The sequence below is a fragment of the Monopterus albus genome, unplaced genomic scaffold (assembly GCF_001952655.1).
Source record: "Monopterus albus unplaced genomic scaffold, M_albus_1.0 scaffold342.1, whole genome shotgun sequence".
Lineage (NCBI taxonomy): Eukaryota > Metazoa > Chordata > Actinopteri > Synbranchiformes > Synbranchidae > Monopterus > Monopterus albus.
The window spans coordinates 766103-776985 of NW_018128222.1; the positions used below are offsets into that span (position 1 = coordinate 766103).

Below are 10883 nucleotides of genomic sequence, written 5' to 3' on the forward strand. Positions count from 1 at the left end.
GAACTGAAAAAGCTCGGTCTCCCCAATGTTTCCGTCTGGACTTCGGCACTTCCAGGAACAACTGGTTCGAAGACCTAAGTGTCCTTTCTGGAGTATAAAAGCGCACAAGCTCAGAAATATATGAAGGTGCCAGACCATGTACAGCCTTATAGACAAACATCAACAATTTAAAATCAATCCGAAAATGAACAGGAAGCCAATGTAGAGAGGCAAGGACTGGAGTGATATGCTCATGGCGCTGCGTATTAGACAAAAGACAAGCTGCTGCATTTTGGACCAACTGGAGTCGGGACAATAAGGCTTGAGAAATGCCAGTATACAGTGCGTTACAATAATCTAGTCTAGTGCTAATAAAAGGCATGAATTGCCTTTTCAAAATCATTAAAAAAAAGAAAGTGTTTAACCTTAGCCAGAAGTCTCAAGATGAAAAGAAAGCTGGCTTTAACCACAGATTTTATCTGTTCATCCAGCTTAAGAGCACCATCAAATACCACCCCAAGATTCCTCACATGAGGCCTCAGGTAGGGGGCCAAAGAATATCAGAATTAGTGACACCAGAGTTACCAATTAAAACACATTCTGTCTTACTTTCTTTAATATGTAATTAAACTGTGATAACCAAGCATTAATGTCCCTCAGGCAATCCATTAAGGTCTGTAATGAGTTGCTCTTCTTGACAATCAACGGCAAATAAATTTGGATATCATCCGCATAACTGTGAAAAGACAACCCATATTTCATAAAAATCAATCCAAGGGGAAGTAAATACAAAGAAAAGAGGACTGGGCCAAGGATGGATCCCTGAGGAACACCACCATTCAGAGGAACAACAGAAGAAGAAAACTCATCAATGTGTACAGAAAAACTCCTATCAGGCAACAAAATACGATGGTCCACTGTGTCAAAAGCAGCCAAAAGATCTTAGAGAATCAAAAAGCAGTATTTCCTTCATCCACAGTCAACAAAAGATCATTAACATTCAGAGGAACAACAGAAGAAGAAAACTCATCAATGTGTACAGAAAAACTCCTATCAGGCAACAAAATACGATGGTCCACTGTGTCAAAAGCAGCCAAAAGATCTTAGAGAATCAAAAAGCAGTATTTCCTTCATCCACAGTCAACAAAAGATCATTAAATACCCACAACAGTGCTGATTCAGTACTGTGGTGCGTCTTAAAACCAGACTGGAACTTTTCAAATATCCCATTTTTCTCTAAAAAAGCCTGTAACTGTATAAAACCCGTTTTCTCTAAAATCTTAAGATAAAAATGGTAACTTGAAAACAGTAATATCAAGACTGGGTTTTTTAGGAACTGGTTGAACTAAAGAAATAAACATGAGAACACCAAAGAATCTGTGACTGCAACAGTTTTCTGGGAGAAGTGGTGGTTATCTGACAGAAATACAGCGGTTTCTGTAAGGCAGCTGTTTTAATTTCTAAAGCATCTGAAATCTTCATAACAAACTGAAAATCACAAGCTAAAGGTTGCCAGTGTGTAAGCGCTCACTGGTGACAGAGCATCAGTCCTACTGGAGATCCCTGCAGTCTGTGCTGCACATTCACTGAGAGTTTGGAGGAAATAAAACTGGCCGTCATACTTCTACACACTTTATGCTTGTTTCAAGAACCATTTCCTTCAGTGTTAAAGAAATTATTTCCACTGTCACACAACTGCTTTCAAGCATATTCAAACAACTTTTCAGTTGTTGAGACTGACTTTCAGCTCCGTCTAGTTAAGTCAAGTCAGTTTATTTACAGAGCACATTTAAATGTTGAACAAAGAGATAAAATCTGTCTATCTGATGGATGCCTGCAATAAAAAAAACACACGAACGCTCAGTGAAGACAACACATGGAGGACATACAGTAAGTAGATGGCTAAAAGCAGAGAAAGTCTGGAGAACATGAGAAGCACAGTGAGACAGTTTAAAACCCATGGCGTTTGAGTTCTTACCACGGTGAGCACCTCCTCTGAGCGCAGGATGTTCTTCTCCACTTGGTCTGCGTTCTTCTGCATGCGAGCGATCAGCGCAGCCAGGTCGCCGGCCTGGCTCCTGGACAGAGAGACAGATGGTCGACCAGTCACATGCTGCCATTCTGTGCTAAACCCTGAGTCTGGAGACTTTGCACGGCTCCAAGACACGAGGGGGATAAGTGCAGCTTTAATGCCATTAACTTGTCTTAAGCTGTCTTGTAAGTTAAAGCCCTGCACTGGTCATTTTACCTAAGTGCTAGTAAAAAGTATTATTAAACTAAATGTACCTAAAGTATCAGAAGCAGACGTGCAAATTAGGCGACTCCCTGTCAGAATGATATTACTGGATTATGGTTATTTCTAGAATTTTAATGATTTAGCTGGATGATTACATGCCATAAACTGTAAATGCAGGTTTTTCTGTCTATAATCTTCAAAGTAACTACATCTATATCTAAAGTTTCTATTTATCTATCTATAGCCTTCAAATAAATGTAATAAGAGGTACAGGTACTCTGAAATGTGAAGCAAGCTTTATGTTACTGCATACTGGTGCAACAGGAAGCACTTTACAAGGCAGAACAATAGAAAAGCTCAACTTTAAGCCACAACACGCTGTGCATTCAGCTCTTGGCACAGACGTTGGGGCTCTTAGGGGGCGGGGGAGGCGCACCAGCAGACTCTTCTACTGGTCCCAATGGGAGATACACTTACTCAAGTGCTATACTTAAGAACAAACATGAGGTAGGTGTACTTCACTTGAGTATTTCCACTTTATAATACTATATACTTCTTCTCTACTCGGCATCAGAGCGAAATATAGTACTTTTGTACATGTATCTGAGAAATGTAGTTAGATTCAGGCTAAAAATGCTAAATATAATCAACTACAAATTATAACACTATAGGTTAAGATAAGGGTCTTTTAAGATCCCTGTTGGAAACCACATTTCAAAATGTGAACTGTTACTTCTAAGGTCTTCAGCTATTTGAGTGCAAAAGTTGGTTTGGACAGTTTACACCAGCAGAACCGACCCTGATCAGTTTGATCATCATTTCAGTCTCATTTTATGCAGCAATGCCAAACACTTCATGGCTCCAGCTTCTCAAATGTGACAGTTTATGGCTTTGGCTTTTAATTATTGTAAGAATGTTTAATTATCTTGAATGTCTGGACTGGCTCTGAGTAACGGTGATGAGCATTTCTCCCAAACAAAACAGTCAGTCAGGCACATAATGCCATTAATCCAAAATGAACATGATCATTAGCTACAGGCCAAGTTCCACCTCCCTCAGGGTATATTCTGTAGCTCAGGTGCCTGTGTGCCACTAGAACAAACAGCTGAGCTGCAGACTGACTCCCGGTGCCACTCCCTCACCCCTCAGTCAGTCTCCAGCCTTTGGTTTCAGGGCACACCCCGCTGTGAAGGAGCACAACGTCCAACAGAACGTGTCACTACCCGGGTGACCGGTAGCACCGAGAGCAGCTGCACGCCCGATTAGTCACCGGGAGAGGAGCGGGCGGAGGTTGCGCCATTTCAAACACACTGATCATGACTGATGGTGGCGAGAGCCAGCTCACTCCCCTCTGCTCAAACAGCTACTGGTTCCACCGCAGCGCAATGACAACAAGCTGGATTAGAGGTAAAGTCACACTGTTGACAGAACAACGGCCCAGTGAGTGGCGCCACAGGTGGATTTAATGAGTCATACGCTCCTTGGACAAAGACACGGACAAAACCAATGTGGTGAGGTGCCAGGAGGACGATCAGTGGAGCACAAGAAGTTAGTAACATGCTGGTATTATCGGAGTAACCGGGGGGCTCGTTCATTTCCCAAAGCTCCACGTGGTCCTGAGGCTGTACAGGATGAATGAAAGGCAGGTCTCGGTGTTCTAACAGTCAGGCCATGTGGCACCCGAATCCCGAGCTACGTTTTTATTATCCAGGGGAACCAAATAGCCCAGTGCACAGTGGAACTAGCTCACATCCGCCCCTCAGCGCAGAATCTAAACAAACGACGCGAGACAGGAACATAAGACCAGGAAATGCGCACACAGGAAGCTGCTCAAACTCACTTGCTGATCTTGACTGGGGCGCTCTTCGACATCTTGGGAGTCCGAGTGCGTCTCTTCCAACTCCTCTTCCTCTCTCTCCGTCTGCCTCTTGTGGCGTCTCTCCCCCACAGTTAAGGAGCGTCCACCTGTCTCAGCTCCTCCCAGGCCGGCAGGTGTGTTGTCAGAAACGCAGCGGAGGAGCAGACCGGGCGGACCTGTTCCACTCCTCACTCTGACGGTGCGTTCCAGGAGCGCTTCCTCCACGCAGTCATTCTAGTTCTTTGTCACTGGACAGGTTTCTCAGATGGTTTAAAAGAATGATCTGGAGACAGGTGAAGAACCTGCAAGAGCACCAGATTCTGATTCATAGTATGAACATCCCAGTGTGCCACCTTTCTCAGTCCACACACCCGAACCTGACGCGGTCACGGCTCTGTTACCGGCTCCACAGTTCACCTAGTGTGAAACTCAGTTTCCACGTTTGCAATCACGGAGGAATGTAGCAGAACCAGTTGGTGAATGGCTGAATATGAGGATAATCATTAACACTTATTGTTCATTTACAAAAACGTCTCATTCAGGTTTTTGTTACTTCTTGTCTGTGTAAGCGACATAACAGGCCTATTAGAGAACTACAACTCCTCATCAGAAAAAGTTGGGATGGCATGTAAAACCACATTTAAAACTGAAAATAGTGACGTGTAAATCATCTGTGACACTGAAAACAACACAGCACGTTGTTTGATGTGACACCTCATCAACTTTATTCTTTGTTCAAAATAAACATTTCAGTCCTGATGCCTGCAGTAAAGTGTTTACCACGGTGTGATGCTGCTGTTCTTTTTCACAGCACTTAGAAGACGTTTAGGGACCGAGGACACCAAGCGATTGTGTCAGGTGTCATTTTGTCCCGTTCTTCCTGCAAACAAATCTTAAGGTGCAACAGTCCTGGGACTTCATTGACACAATCTGCGCCACACATTCTCTACCGGGGACAGGTGGGGACTGCAGACAGGCCGGTCCAGCACTCGTCCCCTTGTCCTCCACAACCAGGCCTTGGTAATGTGGCACTCTGAGGTTTGCATTGTCTTGTTGACATATACATGGGCGTCCCTGGAAAAGACGTCATCTTGAAGGCAGCACATGTTGCTCCAACATCTCTCTGTATTGTTCATCATTAATGGAGCTATCACAGAAGTGTAAGTGACCTTTGCCCTGGGCACTGACACGACCCCAGACCATGACTGACCCTGGACTTGTTGCTGGTAACAGTCCTTTACTTTGGTCTGGAGCACACGGCGTCCATTCCTTCCAAAAAGACCTGAAACACTGATTGGTCTGACCACAGTGCGCGTTTCCACTGTGTGATGGTCCGTCCCAGATGTCTCTGAGCCCAGAGCAGTCGTCCTCTGGACACTGACACATGGCTTCCTTTGGGTACAGCACAGTTTTAAGCAGTATTTATGGATGTAACTACATATTGTGGTGCCTGACAGGTGAGCCAACGTCATCCTGAGCCCATGTGATTATATCGCTGATAGCAGAGTGACGATTCTTGATGCGGCGCCGTCTGAGGGATCAGAGAGCTTGGTCATCCAGCTGAGGCTCGGCCATCGGCCTTTACGCACTGAAATCCCTCCAGACTCCTTGACTGTTGCTAAGTCAAAGCTGTTGCAAAGCAGTTATGTGACCACTTGCACAAGAATGATTTGTTTGAGGATTTTCAGTCAGGATTTAGAGTCCATCATAGTACAGAAACCGCATTAGTGAAAGTCACCAATGATCTTCTCCTAGCCTCGGACACAGGACTTGTCTCCATACTTGTCCTCTTAGATCTCAGTGCTGCTTTTGACACCATTGATCACAGCATCTTACTGCAGAGACTTGAACATGTTATTGGGATTAAAGGAACTGCGCTAAGTTGGTTCAAATCTTATTTATCAGAAAGATTTCAATTTGTTCATGTTAATGACGAATGTTCCACACAAACTGAAGTTAGTCACGGCGTTCCACAGGGCTCTGTGTTAGGTCCAATTCTCTTCACTTTATACATGATCCCTTTAGGCAATATTATCAGGAAACATGATATAAATTTCCATTGCTATGCAGATGATACTTTTAGATCATGTTTATCTACGGACCCAGATGAATCAGATCAGTTGGTCAAATTTCAGTCGTGTCTTAAAGACATAAAGGCCTGGATGACCTGTAATTTCTTACTTCTAAACTCTGACAAAACCTTAGAAATATGTTATCTAACCATATGGTTCCTGTAGATGAGTAACTATATGGTAATAAGATAAGGCTTACTTATATAAAGCATCAGAACACTAAGGTTGTGTTAATCATAATAACACTGAAGGACAAGCTTTAAATCTTCACACTGTAAACTCAAGAATCCTTCAGCTGACAGACCCGGGGATGTGAATTCATGAGTGTCAGTGGTTATCGGACACACGCCCTGTGTGGTGTACAAGGAGATCAAGGTCTAGTGTGAGCAATGCAACTTCACCCACTGCAAACAAATGCTGATAACAAAGATAAGGTATGTAGAAGTGCGTGTAGAGTAGTTCATGTGGGGGTGTTTGTGTTAGCACAAAACACAAATATGCTCTTATCACAGCCGAGTGGGCGGTGGGACTGGAAGCACCTCTGCTAATGGAGTGGAACAATGTGACTCCTTTACGCCTCAGCGGGAAAAAGACGGATCAGCATGCTGCTCCGTCTCATACCTGTGGCAGGTGTGTCTGCCGCACACCCACAGCAGCTACACCAGACCAACACCTACATACCTACAGGAGAGGGGGAGGGGTTAAGCAAACAGGTCAAAGGAGCTGAGATCACAGAGAGGAAATGAAGTGGCTTCGCTCGGCTTCGGCCTGTGTCTCCAGCGCTGCTTAAAGCTGCTGTTCTTATGAGTTTTATGATAACAGGTGAATCTCCAGAGAATTAGCAGCTGAATCTGCAGCTCAACATTCAGCTCGTGTGGTTCCTGCTCACAGCTCTCAGCATCATTGTCAGCCATAGCAGCTGTTTTCAGAGAAGATGCTCTACACAGCCACTGTCCTCTGCAGCAAACAGCAGACAGGCACATGAGACAGACATGTGGAGACGTGATTGTGTCTCCTCTCATTCGTCAGCATTAATGATGAGCATTTCTGCACAATGCAATGTAAAGTGCACATTAGGTCAGAGCAAGTCCAGAAATACCAAGTATCTCCTGGTTAATGTTTAGAATAAAACCACACCCTGTAAGGTGTGGAGGGACTGGACACAGAAACATGAACACCTGTGCAACATAACACAGTAAAACATCTCTAACAAACAAGTCAAACTAAAATGGCAATAGGTTTTTCTCTGATATAAGATTTACAACCTCCTACTAACTGCAGCCTTAGCACAGGCTGTGAGTGTTCCGTCACCGTGTCCACCTCTGTACTTCAGCCAAACACAGCCCCCCTGTGCAACTCATCTTAGATAAGCACGGTCGCTCTGCCTTGGACACAATGCACACACAGCGTAGACAACCTGTGTCACTGGTTCTTCAGAGGGGTCCCTCCTGAAAACAGAGAAAGATCCTGGCAACATGCTTGTCAGCAGCCAGGCATGGCTGCCACCTGTCAGCAGAATGCCAAATAGTATTTACACACCAAGTGTTCCACACATATTTCCAGGCCTGTAAACATGTAGAAAGGATTTAAAATCAGCCGCGCCCACAGCAGGAACTGTTCACCCAGAGCTCTAATCTCCAACTAGCACTGCTGCTGACCTGTGATCGGGTTTCACTGTACACACGAGGAACGACTGGGCCCAGATCCTCAATGCTTAAACTAATAACAGAACGGACTGAAGCCAGCACCCTTATGTCTGATCGCCACCGGACGCAAAACGAAGCCTGTGAAAAGTGAATGTTATTTGTCAAATGCCTGTTTTGGCTTCTGACCCTGATTTGAGTCATTCGATATTTTGCTTCAACTACACTTTATGTAGTACTACAAGTATATGGTTAAAAATACATCACTGGTTACTTTAAGTACCCACTCATACTGTGTATGTGCCTGTACTCAACACTGTTTACTGCAGTAAAAGTGGCAAGACCACAGTGTAGAAATACTTTGTTACATATCATGCATTCATGTTACTTAAGTCAAAGTACAAGGCTAATAGCATCAAAATATAATTTAGGTATCCAAATTACATTCTGCACAATGGTCCCATTTTATTACACTGATGTGTATGTGTCCATCACTTTAATGCTGCAGCTGGTAAAGGTGGAGCTGATGGTAACTACCTTATATACTTATACTGGGAAGTACTTTCCATCCTGCTGGGTAGCTGGTGGATTTCCTACTGGGATCAATAGAGTCTGATGGTTCTACTGGGTTTGGTTTGATTCATCTGATTCTGGAAAGGACCTGAAGTTATCAGGTACATGTAGTGCAGTAAAAAGTACATCTCTGACATGGAGTAAAGTCACAGGATGAAGGAGCAGGACATGGAAGTACTCAAGTACAGATACTTCTCATTTGTACAGGACTTCAGTAAACTGTTACTTTCCAGCACCACTTCTAAGAACTGTGTCATAGAAACAGAACTCCCTTTTGTTTCACTTTAGATAAAATAATTCCTGGTGCACCAGCAATGTCAGACCTGTTTAATATCTGAGAATCAAATTCAGTTCCCTGTTTAGACCAAGCAGAAGATGTCAGGTCTGGGTTTCTCAGGGCCAAGTGTTCCCATGAAGACCTACTTCTGAGATGAAACCATTTGTTCCTGCACCAGCATGTAGAGATAAAACAGTCTGAAGACAGTGTTGGGAAACAGACAAAGTAAAATGATCCTGGGTCTTCCAGACCCTCAGCTCCTTACTGTTACCTTCATCTTTCCCTGCATGTGACCAGGACACAACAGGAAGTGTTGTGAAATCATCTACTAGATCATCAGCTACATGTGTTGTGGCAACAATCTGATCAAAATCTAAACAGTACAACCATCAGTTCCACCTGCAGATTACGGCAACACGAGGTAAAGTACACAGGGAGGTTGGTGTCGAGCAGGACACCTGCTGGACAGGAAGTGTAGAGCCCCAGGTTTCTTCACTGGTAACCTGCATCAACCTTCAGAGTTTAGTAACAAGAACACACTCAATTCAGCTTTTGTTTTATTTGAAAGATCATGCAGTGCACATCCATGGAAGGAGCTTCTCACTATCAATGATACACATGAATACATCATCATTACCTAATACAGAAGGTTAACTAAACATTACTGTGGAATGTAACAAATTAAATAGAAAAAGGAAAAGTGTGCAATGTCACTACTGCTGCACCACAGATCTGAAAAAGGTCTGACGGAGGTTGGCGTTGGTTGTGACCCTGTTGTGTAAATACAAAAACTCTGGATCAAGTATAGAACTTAAAGACAAAAAGCAATAAGTTACTTTTTTCAAGTTTTGGGAATTTATTGAGAGAACTGAGGGGGCATGGAGTAGGGCACCAGAGGGGGAGGGTGCTGCTGCGGAGCCTGCGCCTGGGGGAAAGGGAAAGGTGGGTGGCTGGTGCCGTTCTGAGCGGCGCCCTTACTGGGGCCAAACTGCTGGGCCTGGAAGTTGTTCTGACCCCCAAAGGCTCCTGTTTGGTTGTTAAAGTTAGACTGTCCGTTACCGTTGTAGCTGCCTCCGCTGTAGCCGTTGCTACTGTTGTTGCCCCCATAGCCTCCGTTCTGTGTATTTGTGCCAAAGGCTTTATTTTGTCCACCGTCCCTGTCCCTAAAACTGCCAAAGTCGCGCCTGCCAGAGGAATACCTATCCCGGCGGTCATCTCTGTAGTCACCACCTCTGCCTCCCCTTGAACGACCTGGGAAAGAAAGCAGGTTTCTGAGTTAAGAAAAGCAGCTAGAGGCAGGATGTTTGAGGTAAAACCTGGTTTGAGATGCGGAGCAAAAAAAGAAGGCTGCAGTTCAGAGCACAGCTTGTGTATCTCACCAACTGGATTTACCTCCTCTGTCTTCTGCCATCTGGAGGAGCTTGGGATTGATGGCCTGGTTGGCCTCCCGCAGCACAGAGACGAGGTCGCTGGCCTGCCTCATGTTGTTCGGGGTGAAGAAGGTGTACGCCGTGCCTGTCTTTTGGCTACGAGCTGTTCGGCCAATGCGGTGGATATAGTCCTCTGAGTTGTTGGGGTAGTCAAAGTTGATGACAAATTTCACGTCTTCAACATCTGTAAAATTGTGTTGCGATGTGGTGTAAAGGAACAGGAGGACAGCACACAGATGTGCGCCAGCACCACCACAACAACCAAATTAAAGACAAAGTTAGTATGGTCATGAGGTGGGGGGGTGGGGCTGAATCCATAAGGCTGCAAAAAACTGGCATTAGAACTACAGACATTTCCTCCACGGGGAGACTACGGTGGGAAGAGAGAAACAATGCACACTCCAACTTCTAATCCCCGTGGGAGGAAACAGACCCTCCCTGGAGCCGCTGGCAACCCACCCTCAGAGAGGCCGATCAGAAGTCTTATGATGTGTGGAGTATGCATTCACTAGTCCGTTCCCATTGCAGCACACGCCCCACATACTGTCTACACTGCCACCTAGTGCCCAACTAGAACTAAACCACCATCCCTCTGTCACACCCAGATGTCTGCCATAAACCTCACACTGCAGTGTCTCTGTACTGCAGGATGCGGACAAACAGCACATCCAGATTTTTCCAGACCCAGTGTTCACTCGATCATAATGTCTCTCGTTGGCAGGTCTCGACATGACTTTGAAACGCAGGCGAGGGAGGAGTGTGAGCTTGGATTTTGCCCTAGTGTCCAACTAGCATGTCCCACTGTCACCAAAAGC

General features: G+C 44.9%; 2 protein-coding genes across 2 annotated transcripts in view; both read right to left on the bottom strand.

Annotated features, from left to right (window-relative positions):
* Nucleotides 1–4428, bottom strand: part of LOC109974660 (envoplakin-like) — a 15478-nt gene extending 11050 nt beyond the window's left edge. Inside the window, exons 1-2 of the mRNA XM_020624979.1 lie at nt 4056–4428; nt 1958–2057 (exon numbers count right to left, since the gene is read on the bottom strand). Of these exons, the coding sequence (XP_020480635.1) occupies nt 1958–2057; nt 4056–4087 (132 nt within the window). The 5' untranslated portion in view covers nt 4088–4428. The remainder of the gene's footprint in view (nt 1–1957; nt 2058–4055) is intronic.
* A 4750-nt stretch (nt 4429–9178) lies between these two features.
* LOC109974630 (probable ATP-dependent RNA helicase DDX5) overlaps nt 9179–10883 on the bottom strand; it is a 5481-nt gene continuing 3776 nt past the window's right edge. The window contains exons 12-13 of the mRNA XM_020624938.1: nt 10031–10252; nt 9179–9889 (exon numbers count right to left, since the gene is read on the bottom strand). Of these exons, the coding sequence (XP_020480594.1) occupies nt 9495–9889; nt 10031–10252 (617 nt within the window). The 3' untranslated portion in view covers nt 9179–9494. The remainder of the gene's footprint in view (nt 9890–10030; nt 10253–10883) is intronic.